The sequence below is a fragment of the Nerophis lumbriciformis genome, linkage group LG33, assembly GCF_033978685.3.
Source record: "Nerophis lumbriciformis linkage group LG33, RoL_Nlum_v2.1, whole genome shotgun sequence".
In the NCBI taxonomy this organism is placed as follows: Eukaryota; Metazoa; Chordata; class Actinopteri; order Syngnathiformes; family Syngnathidae; genus Nerophis; species Nerophis lumbriciformis.
In genome coordinates, this window is record NC_084580.2 from 23,909,289 (window position 1) to 23,933,979 (window position 24,691).

At 41.3% G+C, this 24,691-nt stretch overlaps 4 protein-coding genes across 10 annotated transcripts in view; 2 read left to right on the top strand and 2 right to left on the bottom strand.

Annotated features, from left to right (window-relative positions):
* The window catches only part of LOC133575696 (uncharacterized), a 459,465-nt gene that overhangs the window by 370,462 nt on the left and 64,312 nt on the right, over positions 1-24,691 (top strand). The window lies entirely within an intron of this gene.
* LOC133575736 (major histocompatibility complex class I-related gene protein-like) overlaps positions 1-24,691 on the bottom strand; it is a 222,947-nt gene that overhangs the window by 84,510 nt on the left and 113,746 nt on the right. The gene's annotated exons all lie outside the window — the stretch shown is intronic.
* LOC133575710 (major histocompatibility complex class I-related gene protein-like) overlaps positions 1-24,691 on the bottom strand; it is a 55,978-nt gene that overhangs the window by 24,164 nt on the left and 7,123 nt on the right. Inside the window, exon 3 of one of the 4 annotated variants that reach the window (XM_061928489.2) lies at positions 18,632-20,490. The exons of the other annotated variants lie outside the window; for them this stretch is intronic. Coding sequence (XP_061784473.1) covers positions 19,187-20,490 — 1,304 coding nt within the window. The 3' untranslated portion in view covers positions 18,632-19,186. Of the gene's footprint in view, positions 1-18,631; positions 20,491-24,691 lie in introns of those variants that run through there. 4 annotated transcript variants of the gene reach the window in all.
* Positions 1,914-9,289, top strand: LOC133575734 (uncharacterized). The gene is made up of 2 exons (XM_061928538.1): positions 1,914-2,368; positions 8,020-9,289. The coding sequence occupies exons 1-2, from the start codon at positions 2,182-2,184 to the stop codon at positions 9,210-9,212; spliced, it is 1,380 nt and encodes a 459-aa protein (XP_061784522.1). The 5' UTR covers positions 1,914-2,181; the 3' UTR covers positions 9,213-9,289.

Below are 24,691 nucleotides of genomic sequence, written 5' to 3' on the forward strand. Positions count from 1 at the left end.
TGTTATTTGAGACTTTACATTAGTTTTGGATGATACCACAAATTTGGGTATCAATCTGATACCAAGTAGTTACAGGATCATACATTGGTCATATTCAAAGTTCTGATGTGTCTAGGGACATACTTCCTGAGTTTATAAACATAATATATATATTTTTTTAAACCAAAGATGATGTTGTGATGTTAAAAAATATTGATGCAATCATAGAAGTAGTACTTTTTAGAGGCGGCATAGTACCCAATATGATTCATTAGTATTGCGGTACTATACTAATACCAGTATACCGTACAACCCTAGTTCTTACATAGTAGGATCACCCCGCTGGTGGGTAGAAATACACTTAAGACTAACACAAGCGCTCATTTAACCCCACTTTGACTACAGAGTTCATGTTTGGTACCGTGACGCCTTAAAAGCCCTGAAAAACTAACTACAGACAGCCCAAAACAAAATGATTGGACTTCTACTCAACCGTCCATCTCGGGCTCACCTTTCCACCAACCATTTCCTTAACGTGGGGAGGCTCTTGGTAGGTGACAGAGTACATCTTCTTGCAGTTGGTCTGGTGTACAAGATACACCATACCACTAAAATACCCATGTACCTGTCTAGATACTTTAACATATATTCACCATTATAACACCAGAGGTAAATCATATTCAACCCAGATTTCACTCCAAAAAAGGTTCTAATTCGTGTGCCTGCTATACCACCAACATGTGGAAGTCCCTATCAAAAATGAAATATATTACAGGTTGTGGCTACTCGTAACTGGGAATATACAAAGCCTTTTACCTATTTTATATTATATTTTCATTAATTTTTTTGCAGTATATTTGTATTTTAAATGCTACTTTCTACATAGTTGTGTGTGAGTTAAACAAATATTTCAAGTGAAACCATGTCAGACTTTCTTGTAGCAGTGAATGTGTATCATGATGAAAGTGTACCCTTTCCTATGCAAACTTCTCATAAGTCCTTCAATCAATCAATCACACATTGTTACAAACTGAGAGGAACATCAACCTCAAACTGTCTCGTTTTCATGAAGAATCTAAATGAAAGCATTGCATCATCCCCACAAGACAAAGCATCTTCCTATTGAAGAGAAGTGTTACTAATGAAATATAAAGTTAGTAAAGATGTGAGAGTAAGAAGTCAACAAACCTGTTCTGTGTAACACAACTTGTTGTTTCTTGAAAACAGCGTCCAGTAGTTGATGTTGTCGCTCCTTCTCCTCTTTTGTTGGACAAAGTTCCTCCTCATACTTTGCTATCGTTCTTTCGCACATTTTCCCACAATCACAACACTTTACACTCACATTTGATCTCTACTTAGCGATGTGTTGATAACGTCCGCGTCTCTTTGTTAGCAGCTAACAAGCTAAGCTAACTAGCAAGCTAAGCTAGCACAAGACTTGATAAAGTGCGCTCAGACTAATGTATCCGGATAAATGTCGCTCCTTCTCCTCTTTTGTTGGACAACGTTATGCCTTGTTCTCTATCGTTCTTTCGCACATTTTCACACAATCACAACACTTTACTCGCACACTTGATCTCTACTTAGCGATGTGTTGATAACTTCTGTTAGCAGCTAACAAGCTAAGCTAACTAGCGAGCTAAGCTAACTAACAAGCAAAGATAGCAGGAGAAGCGGCACAGTGCTTCTAGCGCATCGAGACGACTGTATCCTTAAATAAAGAATCAAAGATGTATTTTATACGTCGTAAATATTTCAAACTGGAGAACAAATAATAAGACTGACTCATTAGCGTCCTGCTACCTTCTTTCTCCGTCGATGTGCTCTCACGACAGTTAGCACACTTGACGTTACAAGGCAGTACTGCTCATAGACGTCCCACTGCCTTGTAACGTCAAGCGTGCTAACTGTCGTGAAAGCATATCGACGGAAAAAGACGTGAGCACGAAGCTAATAAGTCAGTCTTATTATTTGTTCTCCAGTTTGAAATATTTACGTCGTATAAAATACATCTTTGATTCTTTATTCAAGGACAAAGTCGTCTCGATGCGCTAGAAGCACTGTGCCGCTTCTCCTGCTATCTTTGCTTGTTAGTTAGTTTAGCTCGCTAGTTAGCTTAGCTTGTTAGCTGCTAACAGAAGTTATCAACACATCGCTAAGTAGAGATCAAGAGTGAGAGTAAAGTGTTGTGATTGTGTGAAAATGTCTACATTACACATGTTGAGAGCGTTGGTGGATCAGCGACTAACTGCTGCCGTTGAAGAAATATTTGTAGTGTTAGAAAGAACGATAGCAGAATACGAGGCGGAACTTTCTAGAACAAAAGAAGAGAATAATCAACTACTGGACGCTGTTTTCAAGAAACATCAAGTTGTGTTACACAGAACAGGTTTGTTTACTTCTTACTCTCACATCTTTACTAACTTTATATTTGACTAATAACAAGAAAATGACATTTGGAATATATAATATAATCACAATGACCAGTGGTGGAACAAGTCAGAGCTGGGCCGGGGGCGGCCCCCATGACGGGGCCCCCTGAACCCAAATAATAAAGCTAATTCTAACATAATTTTACAATATACACATGCCTCTGGGTTTACCGCCAACAATCTTTAACCAGGTTTTAAAACGTTTGCCAGCCATTTTTATTAAATTTGCATTTTCCCGACATGTATTTATTTTCTCACTTTCACCACAACATCAACCCGTTCACAGGATGTAGAAAAATTATCAAAGGGGATCTGATCTTTTTATTTATTTTGCCTATCATTCACAATCCTTATGTAAGACTTTTTATTTTTTATGCATTCTAAGTCGCAAACAAACGTTAGCAAAATCTTAACTATCCTAATTCTAACAATGGAGTCAATGGGAGCGCCTCTATTCCGCTCACTAAGCCCCCTAAATAAGAATTAGTTGATCAATATAATATACCCAGAAGTCATTTTGTTAAAAGCTATCTCTTTAAAACATGCTGTAAAATGCATATCCTCTGGAAATATGCCTTATAATAGCCACAAACTGGAGGATACATTTTTAATTAGGATAACATTTAAACAATTGTTTAAAGGTTTTACGAAATTTTCCAGGGTGTACCTCGCCTTCCGCCCCCCCTGTGACCCCAAAAGGGACAAGAGGTAGAAAATGGATGGATGGATAGAAAAAGACACATCATAGAATGCTATTTATATCCTTTAGATGCATGAAAGATAAAGTTGAGTTAATGAAACATGTAGAATAGATTGTGTTTTACACCCTCTGTTGTTTAAAAAGGGTACAGTTAGGGCTGGACCATGATGGCAAAAATAATAATCACCATTATTTTGATTGATATTGTAATCACAATTACCGTATTTTCCGCACCATAAGCCGCCCCGTGTTATAAGCCGCGCCTTCAATGAACGGCATATTTCAAAACTTTGTCCACCTATAAGCCGCCCCGTGTTATAAGCCGCATCTAACTGCGCTACAGGGAATGTCAAAAAAACAGTCAGATAGGTCAGTTAAACTTTAATAATATATTAAAAACCAGCGTTCTAACAACTCTGTTCACTCCCAAAATGTACGGTAATGTGCAAATGTGCAATCACAAACATAGTAAAATTCAAAATAGTGCAGAGCAATAGCAATAACTTAATGTTGCTCGAACGTTAATGTCACAACACACAAAATAAACATAACACTCACTTTCTGAAGTTATTCTTCATTCATAAATCCCTCGAATTCTTCTCCTACGGTGTCCGAATTAAAAAGTTGGGCGAATTACGGGATCCAAAATGGCCGGCTCCGTCTCGTCGAAGTCATCAGAGTCAGTGTCGCTGTTGTTTTTCCAGCAGTTCCGTGAATCCTGCCTTCCGGAAAGCTCGGACCACAGTTGAGACCGAAATATCCGCCCAGGCATTTACGATCCACTGGCAGATGTTGGCGTATGTCGTCCGGCGCTGTCTCCCTGTCTTAGTGAATGTGTGTTTGCCTTCGGTCATCCATTGTTCCCACGCCGTTCGCAGTCACGCTTTAAATGCCTTGTTGACACCAATATCGAGCGGTTGGAGTTCTTTGGTTAATCCACCCGGAATGACGGCGAGTGTTGTATTTGTGTGCTTCACTTGTTTTTTGACACCATCTGTGATGTGGGCGCGCATGGAGTCGTATATCAACATGGACGGAGCTGCGTGAAAAAAGCCACCCGGCCTCTTCGCGTAAAATTCCCTTAACCACTCGCTCATCTTTTCTTCATCCATCCATCCCTTCGAGTTAGCTTTTATGATGACGCCGGCTGGAAAGTTCTCTTTTGGCAAGGTCTTCCTTTTGAATATCACCATGGGTGGAAGTTTCTGGCCATTAGCATGGCAAGCTAGAACCACAGTGTGTCGCTTAGTAGGAGCCATTTTGTGGTCTTTACAGATGTAAACACACAAAGGAAATGAAACGTAATACCCGCGCGCTTCTTCTTCTATGGGGGCGGGTGGTTGCTTACAGTAGAAGAAGAAGCACTTCCTCTTCTACGGGGAAAAAAGATGGCGGCTGTTTACCGTAGTTGCGAGACCTAAACTTTATGAAAATGAATCTTAATATTAATCCATATATAAAGCGCACCGGGTTATAAGCCGCACTGTCAGCTTTTGAGTAAATTTGTGGTTTTTAGGTGCGGCTAATAGTGCGGAAAATACGGTAATTACACAATTATTCATTAATTTGAAAACACCAGTATTTATTTTAGTACCAAAACTGAACTTTAAATATAGTTAAAAAACAAATAAACAGATATTTAGTAACGAATAAATCACAACAAGTAAAATAATAGTAAAAAAAAATAATTTAAGTAACAATGGCAATATAAAACACAATGACATGAAGATTTTTTGTTTTAATTATTTTTCGTTCCATTTTTACCTTTTAAACTTATTTTACTACCTTTTAAAGAGTGTGCTTTTTTTAAGTTAAATGCAGAATCTGTCGCATTTATTGGTGAAATACATCTTTGGACAATTTCGACCAGAATTTTGGGTCAAAGTATAATAATTGTATAAATGCATCAATAAGTTCATTATGCTTGTGTGAGGTGCTTTTTTAAAACCTGTATTTTGTTAGCACAGTCAGGCCTTTTATTGTGAAGGGGGAAGTGTGCTGCTGTTCTCAGCTTGAAGTGTGGAGGCCACTAGGAGAGAGAGAGAGCGAGAGAGAGAGAGAGAGAGAGAGAGAGAGAGAGAGAGAGAGAGAGAGAGAGAGAGAGAGAGAGAGAGGGAGAGAGAGAGAGAGACTCTCAAGTTGCGACTGCTGTCTTGTTTGTACATTAATCCTACATGGATGATGTCGTTCACAACAACACAATCAGATGAGATGTGTTGTGGGTGTATGGATGCTCCTTGCCAGCTTTAAAGGGGAATATTATCACCAGATCTATGTAAGCATCAATATATACCTTGATGTTGCAGAAAAAAGACCATATATTTTTTTAACCAATTTCCGAACTCTAAATGGGTGAATTTTGGCTAATTAAACGCCTTTCTAATATTCGCTCTCGGAGCGATGACGTCACAACGTGACGTCACATGGGGAAGCAATCCGCCATTTTCCGAGTCAAATCAGGTCTGTTTTTTTCTGTCTCTTCGACTGTTTTCCGTACCTTGAAGGAATAATTATTTCCCAAGAAAAACAGCAGGGGGTCCATCGTCTGGCGGTGGTTTGGCTTCAAGTGGGAATATGTCGAACAGACAACCGTAATTTGTCAAGTGTGGGGCGAAAGCGTTGCTATAAAAAGTAGCATTACTGCTGTAACAAACAGTTCAGGGTGTCCTAAGTTACCGGAGTGTGTTAGGTAAGGAGGAGGAGTTTTGTCCCTCCAGAGTTGCTGCCGTAGGGCTGTGACATAGGGTGGGTGTGGTTGTGGAAGGAGGTGTGTGATGTTGACATTAAAGAAGCGGTGGCTACCGAACCTGCTCTAATGTCTCCCGTTTATTATTTTATTAGATAAGTACACTGTATAGGCGAACCCAGGACACTCGGCTACACTGCTAATATGTAGCATCATTTGACAAGTCACCCGCTAGTCAATGAAGAGTGCTTACTCCGCACGTCAACATCTCCGTTCGGTGCCACACGCCCACACCATCAAGATGCCGAGGCAAACATTTCCAGATCAACACCGTATGAAAAAAATAGTGATTTTTTTTAGTTGTGATTTCCTTCTCTGCATGAAAGTTTAAAAGTAGCATATATTAATGCAGTATGAAGAAGAATGTTTTAATGTATCCATCCATCCATCCATCTTCTTCCGCTTATCCGAGGTCGGGTCGCGGGGGCAGCAGCTTAAGCAGGGAAGCCCAGACTTCCCTCTCCCCAGCCACTTCGTCCAGCTCCCCCCGGGGATCCCGAGGCGTTCCCAGGCCAGCCGGGAGACATAGTCTTCCCAACGTGTCCTGGGTCTTCCCCGTGGCCTCCTACCGGTCGGACGTGCCCGAAACACCTCCCGAGGGAGGCGTTCGGGTGGCATCCTGACCAGATGCCCGAACCACCTCATCTGGCTCCTCTCGATGTGGAGGAGCAGCGGCTTTACTTTGAGCTCCCCCCGGATGACAGAGCTTCTCACCCTATCTCTAAGGGAGAGCCCCGCCACCCGGCGGAGGAAACTCATTTCGGCCGCTTGTACCCGTGATCTTGTCCTTTCGGTCATGACCCAAAGCTCATGACCATAGGTGAGGATGGGAACGTAGATCGACCGGTAAATCGAGAGCTTTGCCTTCTGGCTCAGCTCCTTCTTCACCACAACGGATCGATACAGCCTCCGCATTACTGAAGACGCCGCACCGATCCGCCTGTCGATCTCACGATCCACTCTTCCCCCACTCGTGAACAAGACTCCGAGGTACTTGAACTCCTCCACTTGGGGTAAGATCTCCTCCCCAACCCGGAGATGGCACTCCACCCTTTTCCGGGCGAGAACCATGGACTCGGATTTGGAGGTGCTGATTCCCATCCCAGTCGCTTCACACTCGGCTGCGAACCGATCCAGTAAGAGCTGAAGATCTTGGCCAGATGAAGCCATCAGGACCGCATCATCTGCAAAAAGCAGAGACCTAATCCTGCATCCACCAAACCAGATATCCTCAACGCCTTGACTGCGCCTAGAAATTCTGTCCATAAAGGTTATGAACAGAATCGGTGACAAAGGGCAGCCCTGGCGGAGTCCAACCCTCACTGGAAACGGGTCCGACTTACTGCCGGCAATGCGGACCAAGCTCTGACACTGATTATACAGGGAGCGAACCGCCACAATAAGACAGTCCGTTACCCCATACTCTCTGAGCACTCCCCACAGGACTTCCCGGGGTACACGGTCGAATGCCTTCTCCAAGTCCACAAAACACATGTAGACTGGTTGAGCAAACTCCCATGCACCCTCAAGGACCCTGCCGAGAGTATAGAACTGGTCCACAGTTCCACGACCAGGACGAAAACCACACTGTTCCTCCTGAATCCGAGGTTGGACTATCCGGCGTAGCCTCCTCTCCAGTACACCTGAATAGACCTTACCGGGAAGGCTGAGGAGTGTGATCCCACGATAGTTGGAACACACCCTCCGGTTCCCCTTCTTAAAGAGAGGAACCACCACCCCGGTCTGCCAATCCAGAGGTACCGGAGAAGAATGTTTTAATGTAGACACATAGAATCATCATACTGCTGTGATTATATGCATCAAGTGTTCATTCAAGGCTAAGGCAAAATATCCACATATATATGGTGTATCGTGACATGGCCTTAAAATATCACGATATTAAAAAAAGGCCATATCGCCCAGCCCTAGCGTCTACCATTAAGGATTGCAGGAATGACTTTTAGGATGTTTTTATATGAATAAGGTGGATTGGACGTTGGCCTGGGAAGGCATTCCCCTGAAGGTCTTCTTCATGTGTCAGCTGGAAGTACCCTGACTGCTGTGAGGGGAAACTGATGAGATTGTGAGATCATATGTTGGTGCAGGACAATGTCTCATTGCTGGACTTTTCTAAGGAATGTTTGTTTTCTCCTGTCCCGCAGACGTCGAAGAAGAACATCTTCCTCATGAGCAGGAAGAAGAGCCACAGCCCCACCACATTAAAGAGGAAGAAGAGGTACCACAGACCCATAGTGTTAAACTGACCCTTCACATTAAAGGTCAAGCGGCGGACCCACTGATCTTACACAGCAAAAATGAAGAGGAGGACCCACTGACCCCTCACTTTAAGGAGCAAGAGAACCCGCTGACCCCTCACATTAAAGAGGAAAAGGAGGACCCACTGAACCCCTACTTTAAAGAGGAAGAGGAGGACCAAGAGCCGCTGCACATTAAAGAGGAAGAGGAGGAACACAGCATCAGTCAGCCTAAATGGTTGGCGGAGTTCCCAGTGACTGGTGTCCCTGTGAAGAGTGAAGATGATGAGGTCAAAGGTGAAAGTGAGGAGAAGAGCAGCAGCTCAACACAACACATGACAACAGAAGCTGATGGAGACCACTGTGGAGGATCACAAGCAGACAAGCTCTTAGCTCCACTATCAGATAGTGAGGACACAACGTCACACTCTCCTGACACTGATGATGAAGACTCTAAAGATGATAAGACAAACACTCACTTCAAATGTTCTCACTGTGACAAAACCTTTAGTTACCATTGTCGTCTGAAAACACACATGAGAACACACACTGGAGTTAAATCTTTTTCCTGCTCAGTGTGTGGAACACGTTTTGTACACAAGGAAAACATGAAAAGACACATGAGAACACACACTGGAGAGAAACCTTTTTCTTGTTCAATCTGTGGCTTATCTTTTACAAGGAAGGAACACATGAAAGATCACACAAGAACACACAAACGAGAAAAACCTTTTTCCTGCTCAATCTGTGGTTTATCTTTTACAAGGAAGGGAAACATAAAAGAGCACACGAGAATACACACCGGAGAAAAACCTTTTTCTTGTTCAATCTGTGGCTTATCTTTTGCATGGAAGGCCAGTTTGAAAGATCACACAAGAACACACACTGGAGAAAAAACGTTTTCCTGTTCTGTTTGTGATTCAAGTGTTGCACGGAGTCGAGATCTGAAAAGACACATGAGAACACACACTGGGAGAAAAGTGTTGAGTTGCAGTGTGTGTGATGAAAGATTCTCTCATGAGGACCAACTCAACAAACACAAGTGTGCTGGTGAGAGCAGCAGCAGTAAAATAGAAACCGCAGACCTCCACCAGGCCTAATTTCCCAGTAGTAAAGAATCCTTCAAAAGAAGGCTGAATCCAAATGATGATCAGGATCATACTTGCCAACCTTGAGACATCCGATTTCGGGAGGTGGGGGGGGGGGGAGTGGGGGCGTGGTCGGGGCGCGGTTGGGGGCGTGGTTAAGAGGGGAGGAGTATATTGACAGCTAGAATTCACTAAGTATTTCATACATATATATATATATATATATATATATATATATATATATATATATATATATATATATATATATATATATATATATGTATATATGTATATATATATATAGGATGTATATATATATATATACATCCTGAAAATATGCAAACAAATCTGTGTTTAGATAATTGATACTTCAAACTTGCATAAATAAATCTTAAGGAATATAACATAACTTGGCTTCTGAGAGCTTCAAATTGTAATGAATAAAATTGTAAAGTTGTTGATAAACAAGCAATTATTTTAATAATTAAATATGGTCATTTTAAATGAATTATTATGATAATTTAAAATTAATTATTTCAAATGTGTTTATTTTAATGTACCGGTATAATTCTATGGCTGAATGTAATAAGGAGTCAGAAAAAATACAAATAAAAATACAATTAATTTTGATGTTTTTAGCAAAATATTGTAAACATTTATTTCGTTTTTTTGTTTTTTTTTAATTAATAAACATATTTATTTTTAGGTAAGATAAACATAATAATACAATTTATCTCTAGTCTGGATGATTTAGTTCTTGTCACTCTGTTGTCCTCCCGTCTGAAAAAAGGCTGTCCTCACTCAGGTCCGCATGGAACTGGAGGGGGCGTGGCCTCCAGCTCCGGCTGAAAATCGGGACATTTTCGGGAGAATATTTGTCCCGGGAGGTTTTCGGGTGAGGCGCTGAATTTCGGGAGTCTCCCGGAAAATTCGGGAGGGTTGGCAAGTATGATCAGTATCAACACCAAAATCTAATCACTTGTTCCTTATCCCATTTCTGAAATTTCCTGAAAGTTTCGTTTGCATCTGACTATACTTTGTTTGTTATAATTCCAACTAAATGACAATCAATCAAGCCCCAAATCACTTTTAGTTACTTTTCAAGTACATCAATATAAACATGTAAATATGTTTCTTAGTTACACATCCTGGAAAACAACACCCACACAACAGTTTATATGTCTTATTTATTCTTACTAATATTTTTAGTTGTGTACTAACACATCAATGTGTACTTCTGCTAATATTTAAAGGGGAACATTATCACCAGACCTATGTAAGCGTCAATATATACCTTGATGTTGCAGAAAAAAGACCATATATTTTTTTAACCGATTTCCGAACTCTAAATGGGTGAATTTTGGCGAATTAAACGCCTTTCTATTATTCACTCTCGTGACGTCACATCGGGAAGCAATCCGCCATTTTCTCACTTTCGTCGGTGTGTTGTCGGAGGGTGTAACAACACGAACAGGGACGGATTCAAGTTGCACCAGTGGCCCAAAGATGCCAAAGTGGCAAGAAATTGGACGTTTGTTCCGCACACTTTACCGACGAAAGCTATTCTACGACAGAGATGGCAAGAATGTGTGGATATCCTGCGACACTCAAAGCAGATGCATTTCCAACCATAAAGTCAAAGAAATCTGCCGCCAGACCCCCATTGAATCTGCCGGAGTGTGTGAGCAATTCAGGGACAAAGGACCTCGGTAGCACGGCAAGCAATGGCGGCAGTTTGTTCCCGCAGACGAGCGAGCTAAACCCCCTGGATGTCTTGGCTCACACCGTCCCTTATGCCACGAAGATGATCAAGAGAAGAATATCGACCCTAGCTTCCCTGGCCTGCTGACATCAACTCCAAAACTGGACAGATCAGCTTTCAGGAAAAGAGCGCGGATGAGGGTATGTCTACAGAATATATTAATTGATGAAAATTGGGCGGTCTGCACTCTCAAAGTGCATGTTGTTGCCAAATGTATTTCATATGCTGTAAACCTAGTTCATAGTTGTTAGTTTCCTTTAATGCCAAACAAACACATACCAATCGTTGGTTAGAAGGCGATCGCCGAATTCGTCCTCGCTTTCTCCCGTGTCGCTGGCTGTCGTGTCGTTTTCGTCGGTTTCGCTTGCATACGGTTCAAACCGATATGGCTCAATAGCTTCAGTTTCTTCTTCGATTTCGTTTTCGCTACCTGCCTCCACACTACAACCATCCGTTTCAATACATGCGTAATCTGTTGAATCGCTTAAGCCGCTGAAATCCGAGTCTGAATCCGAGCTAATGTCGCTATAGCTTGCTGTTCTATCCGCCATTTTTGTTTGTATCGGCATCACTATGTGACGTCACAGGAAAATGGACGGGTGTATATAACGATGGTTAAAATCAGGCACTTTGAAGCTTTTTTTAGGGATATTGCGTGATGGGTAAAATTTTGAAAAAAACTTCGAAAAATAAAATAAGCCACTGGGAACTGATTTTTAATGGTTTTAACCCTTCTGAAATTGTGATAATGTTCCCCTTTAAGAAGTGATGATGATGTTATGGTTCAGTGTGCCCCTTCACAGGCTTGCTGTCTCCAAATCAAGTCTCCACCGTGGTGGTGCCAGCGGTCCTACCACTTGTACTTGTACACTATACATTATAATTATGCACAACTTTTGTATAATAGACATTTTTGTTTGTACTAGCAACTTGAAACCAGCGCTGTATCCTTTGCATGTGACCTTGTAGAATAAAATGTCTGTTTTTTATAAACAATGGTCTGATTTTTTGAGATGGTTAACCACAAAAAACAAGTCAAATGTTTTAATTAGTCAATTGGTTCACCTGTCTCTGATCGGCAATCTGGGCACACCTGTTCCAAGCATACTTGCCAACCTTGAGACCTCCGATTTTGGGGGCGTGGTCGGGGGTGGGACGGGTGCGTGGTTGGGGGCGTGGTTAAGAGGGGAGGAGTATATTTACAGCTAGAATTCACCAAGTCAAGTATTTCATATACGGTATATATATATATATATATATATATATATATATATTGTTGCGTTTTGGACCAGTTGTTCCTCCCAGGGAATTCAAGTCACAAGTCGCTCCCAAGCTCTTTACGACACTTAAAGCTGAGTAGAAAAACCACCAGAGACAGAATAGGTATATTTGCAAAGCTTTGCCTATATACCTTGAGACCAGTCCAGCATAAAACATTCTATCGCGCCGCCAAGATGGTCTGCCCTCCCCTCTTAAGTCTCTCTAGTCAAAACACATGCACATTATCTCTCTTTCTTACATTCCAAAGCTTCAAGGTTAACACACACAGTTTACTTGCAGACAAACAGAAAGAGAACAAATGGAAAAACACGAGCTGTTTTCAAATATGACTATGAAATAAAAGAAGTAACACTTAAATTCGGATATATGTAAATATCTGCCTCCGACAAAATATATATATATATATATATATATTTATATATATATATATATATATATATATATATACTGTGTGTATATATATATACATATATATATATATATATATATATATATATATATATATATATATATATATATATGTATGTATAAATAACAAAACAAAAAACTGTGTTTAGATAATTGATACTTCAAACTTGCATAAATAAATCTTAAGGAATATAACATAACTTGGCTTCTGAGAGCTTCAAAATGTAATGAATAAAATGCTAAAGTTGTTGATAAACAAGCAATTATTTTAATAATTAAATATGGTCATTTTAAATTAATTATTATGATCATTTAAAATTAATTATTTCAAATATGTTTATTTTAATGTATAATTCTATGGCTGGATGTAATAAGGAGTCAGAAAAAATACAAATAAAAATACAATTAATGTTGATGTTTTTAGCAAAATATAGTAAAAATGTATTTATTTATTTTTAAAATTAATAAATATATATTTTTTTAGGTAAGATAAACATAATAATACAATTTATCTCGAGTCTGGATGATATAGTTCTTGTCACCCTGTTGTCCTCCCGTCTCTTCCCCAAGGATGGCTCCATGAGCTGGGCAAACGCCTGGAGATGCCCTATGTCAACAACACGGTCGGCGGCCGGTCGGTGCGCAGCTCGTACATCGCCGCCCTCTACTTCACCCTCAGCAGCCTGACCAGCGTCGGCTTTGGCAACGTGTGCGCCAACACGGACGCCGAGAAGAACTTCTCCATCTGCACCATGCTCATCGGCGGTGAGCCGGACGCCTCGTATGGAATAACGTGGTTGGGCAGGCACGCTGTTTATATCGTGGGAAAGCGGACGTGAAAAAAGGCTGTCCTCACTCAGGTCCGCATGGAGCTGGAGGGGGCGTGGCCTCCACCTCCGGCTAAAAATCGGGAGATTTTCGGGAGAATATTTGTCCCGGGAGGTTTTCGGGGGAAAATTCGGGAGGGTTGGCAAGTATGCTCAAGGTTGGCAAGTATTCCCACTGGTCATTGTGATTATATTATATATGCCAAATGTCATTTTCTTGTTATTAGTCAAATATAAAGTTAGTAAACATGTGAGAGTAAGAAGTAAACAAACCTGTTCTGTGTGACACAACTTGATGTTTCTTGAAAACAGCGTCCAGTAGTTGATTGTTCTCCTCTTTTGTTCTAGAAAGTTCCGCTTCGTATTCCGCTATCGTTCTTTCTAACACTACAAATATTTCTTCAACGGCAGCAGTTAGTCGCTGATCCACCAACGCTCTCAACATGTGTAATGTAGACATTTTCACACATGGTATTTTTTACAATCATGTGTGCTTACGGACTGTATCCCTGCAGACTGTATTGATCGATAATGTAGGAACCAGAAATATTAATAACATAAAGAAACAACCCTTTTGTGCGAATTAAATGGAAAAAATTTATTTATTTATTTATTTATTTTTTTAATTTCTTGTGCGGCTCGGTACCAATCGATCCACGGACCGGTGATTGGGGACCACTGCATTAAAATATACAACATGCATAAAAACAATAAAATCCACTTCTACCCTGTGACACCCACACTGAATTGGGGTTTTAAAAAAGGCATAAACACCACCTAGTTGACTGAACTGAGCATTTTTTAATCTTTCATTACACTACATAAAGCTGAATTGGTTTTGGTTAAAGGCCTACTGAAATGCGATTTTCTTATTTAAACGGGGATAGCAGGTCCATTCTATGTGTCATACTTGATCATTTCGCGATATTGCCATATTTTTGCTGAAAGGATTTAGTAGAGAACATCGACGATAAAGTTCGCAACTTTTGGTCGCTGATAAAAAAGCCTTGCCTGTACCGGAAGTAGCAGACGAGTAGCGTGACGTCACAGGTTGTGGAGCTCCTCACATCTGCACATTGTTTACAATCATGGCCACCAGCAGCGAGAGCCATTCGGACCGAGAAAGCCACGATTTCCCCATTAATTTGAGCGAGGATGAAAGATTGGTGGATGAGGAAAGTGAGAGTGAGGGACTAGAGGGCAGTGGGAGCGATTCAGATAGGGAAGATGCTGTGAGAGGCGGGTGGGACCTGATATTCTAAAACAGTAAATAAACACAAGACATATATATACTCTATTAGCCACAACACAACCAGGCTTATATTTAATATGCCACAAATTAATCCCGCATAACAAACACCTCCCCCCTCCCGTCCATATAACCCGCCAATACAACTCAAACACCTGCACAACACACTCAATCCCACAGCCCAAAGTACCGTTCACCTCCCCAAAGTTCATACAGCACATATATTTCCCCAAAGTCCCCAAAGTTACGTACGTGACATGCACATAACGGCACGCACGTACGGGCAAGCGATCAAATGTTTGGAAGCCGCAGCTGCATGCGTACTCACGGTACCGCGTCTGCGCATCCAACTCAAAGTCCTCCTGGTAAGAGTCTCTGTTGTCCCAGTTCTCCACAGGCCAATGGTAAAGCTTGACTGTCATCTTCCGGGAATGTAAACAATGAAACACCGGCTGTGTTATCCGGCACAACAGTCAGGGGGTGCATTCCACGGCGGGGGTGCGTTATCCGGCACAACACCTGCCGCAATACACCGCTTCCCACCTACAGCTTTCTTCTTTGCTGTCTCCATTGTTCATTGAACAAATTGCAAAAGATTCACCAACACAGATGTCCAGAATACTGTGGAATTTTGCGATGAAAACAGACGACTTAATAGCTGGCCACCATGCTGTCCCAAAATGTCCTCTACATTCCGTGACGTCACGCGCAGACGTCATCATACCGAGACGTTTTCAGCAGGATATTTCGCGCAAAATTTAAAATTGCACTTTAGTAAGCCAACCCGGCCGTATTGGCATGTGTTGCAATGTTAAGATTTCATCATTGATATATAAACTATCAGACTGCGTGGTCGGTAGTAGTGGCTTTCAGTAGGCCTTTAAAGGGGAACATTATCACAACTTCAGAAGGGTTAAAACCATTAAAAATCAGTTCCCAGTGGCTTATTATATTTTTCGAAGTTTTTTTCAAAATTTTACCCATCACGCAATATCCCTAAAAAAAGCTTCAAAGTGCCTGATTTTAACCATCGTTATATACACCCGTCCATTTTCCTGTGACGTCACATAGTGATGCCGACACAAACAAACATGGCGCATAGAACAGCAAGCTATAGCGACATTAGCTCGGATTCAGACTCGGATTTCAGCGGCTTAAGCGATTCAACAGATTACGCATGTATTGAAACGGATGGTTGTAGTGTGGAGGCAGGTAGCGAAAACGAAATTGAAGAAGAAACTGAAGCTATTGAGCCATATCGGTTTGAACCGTATGCAATCGAAACCGACGAAAACGACACGACAACCAGCGACACGGGAGAAAGCGAGGACGAATTCGGCGATCGCCTTCTAACCAACGATTGGTATGTGTTTGTTTGGCATTAAAGGAAACTAACAACTATGAACTCGATTTACAGCATATGAAATACATACATACAGCATGCACTTTGAGAGTGCAGACAGCCCAATTTTCATCAATTAATATATTCTGTAGACATACCCTCATCCGCGCTCTTTTCCTGAAAGCTGATCTGTCCAGTTTTGGAGTTGATGTCAGCAGGCCAGGGAAGCTAGGGTCGATATTCTTCTCTTGATCATCTTCGGTGGCATAAGGGACGGTGTGAGCCAAGACATCCAGGGGGTTTAGCTCGCTCGTCTGCGGGAACAAACTGCCGCCATTGCTTGCCGTGCTAGCGAGGTCCTTTGTCCCTGAATTGCTCACACACTCCAGCAGATTCAATGGGGGTCTGGCGGCAGATTTCTTTGACTTTATCGTTGGAAATGCATCTGCTTTGAGTGTCGCAGGATATCCACACATTCTTGCCATCTCTGTCGTAGCATAGCTTTCGTCGGTAAAGTGTGCGGAACAAACGACTGACCATTTCGTCGGCTTTCTGCACACCCTCGTATTTTGAACAAATTTCGTCTAATTTCTTGCCACTTTGGCATCTTTGGGCCACTGGTGCAACTTGAATCCGTCCCTGTTCGTGTTGTTACACCTTCCGACAACACACCGACGAGGCATGATGTCTCCAAGGTACGGAAAACAGTCGAAAAAACGGAAAATAACAGAGCTGATTTGACTCGGTGTTTGAGAAAATGGCGGATTGCTTCCCGATGTGACGTCACATTGTGTCGTCATCGCTCCGAGAGCGAAAAATAGAAAGGCGTTTAATTCACCAAAATTCACCCATTTAGAGTTCGGAAATCGGTTAAAAAAAAAAAAGGTCTTTTTTCTGCAACATCAAGGTATATATTGACGCATACATAGGTCTGGTGATAATGTTACCCTTTAATGTGCTGGTGGAATTTAGGGAGCACAGTTTTCAATTCTGCATGATTAAAGTCCCCAGCAATGATGTGCAACGCCTCAGGATACGCGCTTTGTTGACTGCTAATGGGGTCATGTAACACCCTGAGGGCCGTACTAGCATTAGCTGCCGGTGGTATGTAAACAGCCGTTAGCATGACGACATTAAACTCCCGTGGAAGGTAGATAGGTCTGCATTTCACAGTAACGTACTCCAAATCTGATGAGCAGTGACTGGTAACAGTCTTGGTGTTGGTGCACCAGCTGTTGTTGACGTAGATGCACAGCCCCCCTCCTCTGCTCTCACCGGAGTCTTTGGTTCTGTCATGCTGATGTGTTGTGCGGCCCGCTAGCTCGATAGCTGTGTCCGGGATGAGCGGGTGAAGCCACGTCTCCGTGATGAGCAGAATGCAGCTGTCCCCGACCATCTTATTTGTCGCAATCTGCAGCTTCAGCTCGTCCAGCTTGTTGGCGAGGGATCTTGCATTTGATAAAAAAATGCTGGGAAGCGATGGCAGCTTTGCAGCCTCGCTTTTGCTTCCTGTTCCTCCGCCTCCTTCTCCTGGGAAAGGTAATCCACGGAGAGCCCGGTGTCCTGGCTATGTCCGCCGGTATCTCGTGTAAGCGAAGACATTCAGCTGTGACGTCTTGCTCACTCCGTAGTCCCAATTTAAGAAGTTCGGGTTGACTGTAGATGTTAGTCGCCCGGCATAATGTGGACAGACACAAATTGACCCTTTTCTACCTTCGTTGTCCGGACATTATTCTTTGTTCACGGGTGACGATCGACTATACTTTGTGGACGCCGTCTGCTCCACATTTCCTGTGAGTGTTTAGCTGGGTTTCAGCAATTTCTTTTGTTTTCTTCATAGTTCCCTGTTGCTCTCGGTTTTTGTCCTTTTATCAATAAATATCCTTTTTTTTTTCACTGCACCGTGCCACCTCGTTCGTCTGCACCTTAAACATCGCTAAATGATTTTATGTAGCATTCTCAATTTCCAGTTTTTGGTGAACTCTTGTGAAATATCCACTGTCATGTTACTCTTTATAGTTACCGTATTTTTCGGACTATAAGTCGCAGTTTTTTTCTTAGTTTGGCCGGGCTCCAGTGCAACTTATAATATGTTGTTTTCCTTCTTTATTATGCATTTACGGCAGGTGCGACTTATACTCCGGTGCGACTTATACTCCGAAAAATACGGTAATTAATTAGTAAATTAAGAAAATATTTACTGGGTCCTGCTGCTAGTTTACTTTTTGTGGTGTCATTTTGCTACCTGGTAAGGAAAGTATGTGTTCTTAATTATATAAATAATCCTCCATATTGGCAACCATAGTGATTCATTTATTCAGCAGAGCAATAAAACTTGGATCTGACAAAAAAGTAAAGACAAATGCTGTCTTCCTCGCAACATAGCAACATGCATCTGCTAGCTCATGATCGCCCCCACTTCTCAGTGTGGCGAGTTGGAGTACTACAAGAGGCACTCTAATACAGTGCTTAAATCTGTATTTTTAATCCTATTATCAAGGAATTATGCTAAGGTTTCGTCCAGTAGTGGACCGGTAACGTCTGATGATGATGATGATAATAATGACGTATTTGTGCAAGTGAACCCTTTCCACAGACTAAACACACACACGACAGAAACATCAATCTTAGAAGCCTACAACAATATATTTGAAGAAGACTTTAGGATTAAAAGTGAAGATGTGAGGTGAAATAAGTACAAATGCAGCAATAAAAACAAGCAACTCCACTCACGATGGCTCTAAAGTTCAGTGATGTGTTGCTAACTTCAGCCTTTTTCTTCTTTGTTGATGTTTTGCAGTAGTTAACATCCATGATGTAACAATGCTGCTAATCTACCAGAGTCCACATTTTGTTAACCATTTTATTCAGTCATATGTTTAATTGGACAACAACATCAAGACACAAAAACAAATGAAAATAATAAAATGTCCTCTGTTTAACAATGACAAAATAAAATAAAATAGTAGCTACATATAAAATATTCAATAAATGCACATAAATTAAAAAGTAACTACAGGACAACATATAAGACTAGAAGATGAGAAGCACTACATACAACATCAAATATACATTCATATTAAACATGCTGTGTTTTTAAACTACATTTAGCACATTTTAAATCCCTGCAGCTTCCATGACTGTTACACACTTGTGTTTACTGACCTGATTCTTGTACATGAACCTTTTAAGACACACAGCGCAACTAAACAGTTTCTCTCCAGTGTGTGTTCTCATGTGTGTGGTCATGTGTTGCTTGTTGGAGAAGCTCTTCTTACAAACAGAGCAAGTAAAAGGTTTCTCTCCAGTGTGTGTTCTCATGTGTGTGGTCATGGGTTGCTTGTTGGAGAAACTCTTCTTACAAACAGAGCAAGTAAAAGGTTTCTCACCAGTGTGTGTTCTCATGTGTACTATCATGTCACACTTAGTGTTGACTCTTTTAGCACAAACTGAGCAAGCAAAAGGTTTTTCTCCAGTGTGTGTTCTCATGTGTTTTCTCATATGGGAATTTACGGAGAATCTTTTGGGACACACTGAGCATGGAAAAGGTTTCTCGCCAGTATGTATTCTCATGTGTCTGGTCATGACAAGCTTTCTGGAGAAACCCTTCTTACAAAACGAGCAAGTAAAAGGTTTCTCTCCAGTATGCATGCTCATGTGTGCGGTAATTTCACGCTTTGTGGAGAAACTCTTCTTACAAGCAGAGCAAGTAAAAGGTTTCTCACCAGTGTGTGTTCTCATGTGTAATAGCATGTCATACTTAGTGTTGACTTGTTTATCACAAGCCGAGCAAGTAAAAGGTTTCTCTCCAGTATGTGTTCTCATGTGTAATACCATTTCATTCTTAGTGGTGAATCTTTTAGCACAAGCTGAGCAAGTAAACGGTTTCTCTCCAGTGTGTGTTCTCATGTGTGTGGTCATATTACCCTTTCTGGAGAAACTCTTCTTACAAACAGAGCAAGTAAAAGGTTTCTCTCCAGTATGTATTTTCATGTGTACTGTAAAATGACTCTTCTGTCTGAATGATTTCCCACATTCAGAGCAGTCAAAGTGTGTGTTGTTAGTGTGATGTCTCGTATCACCTTTAGAGTCTTTTTTACTCTCCAAAGGTTTTTGGATGTGGTCACTGTGATCAGAAGAGTCTGACATCATGTGGTCCATGTCTGACAGTGGAGCAAAGATGCTGTCTGGTTCTGACTTTATATCTTCACAATGCTCTCCATCAGCTTCTGTGATGTGTTGACTTACAAGCTCCGCCCCTCTGTTCTCCTCACTTTGACTGTGATGAAGCTGTAAGGACTGAGCTTCATCTTCATCATGAAGCTGCTCCTCTTTAATGTGGGAGGGGGCCTGTAGCTCCTTCTGTCCCACACTGGTGTGCCACTCCTCTTCATGACTCCCCGCTGACACCTGCTGGACGTCTGCAGAACAAATGAGGTGTTACTGTATTGAAGTTTGCAGCGCTTATGCCACCCATCCACATTATGTGAGGTGGGCCCAATAAAATATATGCATAAAAACTATAATATCTACATCATTTATAGCTCTTATTACACATCTTACTGGAAGTATTTTATGGTTGTGGACTTTTCTTAAACAACAACATGACAAAGATCAAATATGGTGATGATTGAATAATAGTTAGTTAAATGGATATGCAGTCACGGGTGGCAGATGTGGGGTCCTAGTCCTTGTTTGTTTACATGGACGCGTCCTCGCAAGACGCAAAGTTGAATGATAAAATCCAACCTTACCCGAACAAAAACAACGCATGATTTATCAGCGAGAGTCTTGATACTATTTTACTTGACCTAGCCACACACAAATAAATTGTAGCCATCCATGTTTCTTTAAGCTTTCATCTCCTTTGTGGTGTAGAATGACGTTTGGAACTCAAGATAGTTCCACATGTCTGGGAACGCCACCGACGGATAATCCTTGATGTTACTCAACAAATCTTTAGGGATCTATTTCGTTTCATAGTTAGATTTTTTTCTCGTATCTGCTTTTCGCAGGAAGATCTAGGCCAGGGGTGTCAAGCTAATTTTAGATGGGGGGGGGGGCCACATGGAGAAAAATAATAATAATAATAATAATACCTGGGATTTATATAGCGCTTTTCTAAGTACCCAAAGTCGCTTTACATGTAGAACCCATCATTCATTCACACCTGGTGGTGGTAAGCTACTTTCATAGCCACAGCTGCCCTGGGGTAGACTGACAGAAGAGTGGCTGCAATTTGCGCCAACGGCCCCTCCGACCACCACCTATCATTCATCATTCAATTCACCGGTGTGAGTGGCACCGGGGGCAAAGGGTGAAGTGTCCCGCCCAAGGACACAACGGCAGCGATTTTTGGATGGTAAGAGGCGGGGAGCGAACCTGCAACCCTCAGGTTTCTGGCACGGTTGCTCTACCCACTACGCCATGCCGCCCCCAAATCTACTCCCAAGTTGGCCGGACTGGTAAAATCACGGCCAGATAACTTAAAAATAAAGACAACTGCAGATTATTTTCTTTGTTTAAAAATAGAACAAACATATTCTGAAAATGTACAAATCATAATGTTGTTGTGTTTTTTTTTACACTTACATGTTGCGGTTAATAGCAGGCCAGAGTTTGACACCCATGCTATACGCCAGGGGTGCTCACACTTTTTCTGCAGGCGAGCTACTTTTCAATTGATCAAGTTGTGGGGATCTACCTCATTCATATATATAATTTATATTTACTTATTTATGAATTATATGTTTTTGTTAATAAGTTAAAGGTGTTTAATGATAATGCAAGCATGTTTAACACATATAGTTAATATTGTTAATAAATTAAAGGTGTTTAATGATAATGCAATCATGTTTAACACATATAGTTAACATTGTTAATAAATTAAAGGTGTTTAATGATAATACAAGAATGTTTAATACATATAGTTAATATTGTTAAGCTGAGATAGGCTCCAGCGCCCCCCGCGACCCCAAAGGGAATAAGTGGTAGAAAATGGATGGATGGATGTTTAATACATATAGTTAATATTGTTAACAAGTTAAAGGTGTTTAAAGATAATGCAAGCATGTTTAATACATATAGTTAATATTGTTAACAAGTTAAAGGTGTTTAATGATAATACAAGCATGTTTAATACATATAGTTAATATTATTAATAAGTTAAAGTTAAAGTTCCAATGATTGTCACACACACACTAGGTGTGGTGAAATTTGTCCTCTGCATTTGACCCATCCCCTTGATCACCCCCTGGGAGGTGAGGGGAGCAGTGGGCAGCAGCGGTGCCGCGCCCGGGAATCATTTTTGGTGATTTAACCCCCAATTCCAACCCTTGATGCTGAGTGCCAAGCAGGGAGGTAATGGGTCTTATTTTTATAGTCTTTGGTATGACTCGGCCGGGGTTTGAACTCACAACCTACCGATCTCAGGGCGGACACTCTAACCACTAGGCCACTGAGTGTTAAAGGTGTTTAAAGATAATACAAGCATGTTTAACACATATAGTTAATATTGTTAACAAGTTAAAGGTGTTTAATGATAATACAAGAATGTTTAACACATATAGTTAATATTGTTAATAAGTTAAAGGTGTTTAAAGATAATGCAAGCATGTTTAACACATATAGTTAATATTGTTAACAAGTTAAGGTGTTTAAAGATAATACAGGCATACTTTAACACATATAGATTCCTTTCTTTCATGAAGACAAGAATATAAGTTGGTGTATTACCTGATTCTGATGACTTGCATTGATTGGAATCAGACAGTGGTGCTAAAAACGTCCGCATTTTCGAATGGAGGAGAAAAAAAGTCCTCCTTTCTGTCCAATACCACATGAAAGTGGTTGGTTTTTGGCATCTTATTTGTCCAGCTTCCGTACTCCTTTGTATACACTTTACAAGAAATACATTGTCGGCAAACTCCGTAGCTTGCTAGCTTGTGCACGCCAGCTTTCTGAGACTCGTTTTGTTAGCGCAACTGTGCAACTGTGCAGTCGGTCTTTGGAGTTTTGACGACAGGTACGGCGCCAGTCTGTTGAAATAAAGTGTTTCTCGCCTTCCAGTCGGTAATTTTAATGAGCTGGCAGCAGCTAGCGTCATCTCAGAAGACCCCCGGGTGCCGTGAATGTCAATCAAGTGATGAAAGTGACGTCATAGTGAAGATTTATGATCGCTCATTTTTAGGACTATTTTTTTAATGCCTGGCTGGCGATCGACTGACACACCCTCCGAGATCGACCGGTAGCTCGTGATCGACGTATTGAGCACCCCTGCTATATGCCCTCAAAGCTACACTCATTGACTTAATTCTAACAAATGTGCCCTTTAAATGTGTTGCATCTGGTGTTTTCCCTAATGATGTGAGAGATCATTGTGTGATTGCAGTAGTGCGAGACACAAGGATTCCTAAAAGCAAGCCTAGTCTTCTTGAAAAACGTAATATGAAATTATTTGAGACGCAAGCTTTTTTACATCTTTTTAATTGGGATAGAATTGCTCTTTTTGATAATGTTGAACTGGCTTGGAAATATTTTTAGGAGAACTTCTTGAGTATAGTGAACAAACATGCCCCTTTTACAAAATGTAGGGTTAAAGGACGTGACGATCAGAGGTTTACATCGGACCTGTCAGATGTATTGCATGAGCGTAACGCTGCTTGGGCCAGGGCACGCAAGTCAGGGTTAGAAGCAGATTGGTTGAATTTTTAGACAATTAAGAAATCAATTTACCTCTCTCCTTTGGAAGGTCAAATCAGAATTGTATTTCTCCACAACAACTGAAAACCTCAAACACCCAAAGAAGTTTTGGAAAATCATCAAATCTTTGTCCGGCTGCTGTAATTCAGTCAATCTCCCACCTAGTATACTTGTTGATGGTGTCAGAGTAAGTGACAGAAGAGAAATGGGTAGTCATTATAATAATAATTGTATTTCCTCTGGTTTTCTCTATAATTCCGACAACTCTACTGAAGTTCCGCCAACTCCGGAAAGAACCGTTGAAAATACCCAGGTTTTTAAAGGGGAACACTATCACAATTTCAGAAGGGTTAAAACCATTAAAAATCAGTTCCCAAGTGGCTTATTTTATTTTTCTAAGTTTTTTTAAAAATTTTACCCATCACGCAATATCCCTAAAAAAAGCTTCAAAGTGCCTGATTTTAACCATTGTTATATACACCCATCCATTTTCCTGTGACGTCACATAGTGATGCCAACACAAACAAACATGGCGGATAGAACAGCAAGCTATAGCGACATTAGCTCGGATTCAGACTCGGATTTCAGCGGCTTAAGCGATTCAACAGATTACGCATGTATTGAAACAGATGGTTGTAGTGTGGAGGCAGGTAGCGAAAACAAAATTGAAGAAGAAACTGAACCTATTGAGCCATACCTACTCAGTGGCCTAGTGGTTAGAGTGTCCGCCCTGAGATCGGTAGGTTGTGAGTTCAAACCCCGGCCGAGTCATACCAAAGACTATAAAAATGGGACCCATTACCTCCCTGCTTGGCACTCAGCATCAAGGGTTGGAATTGGGGGTTAAATCACCAAAATGATTCCCGGGCGCGGCCACCGCTGCTGCCCACTGCTCCCCTCACCTCCCAGGGGGTGATCAAG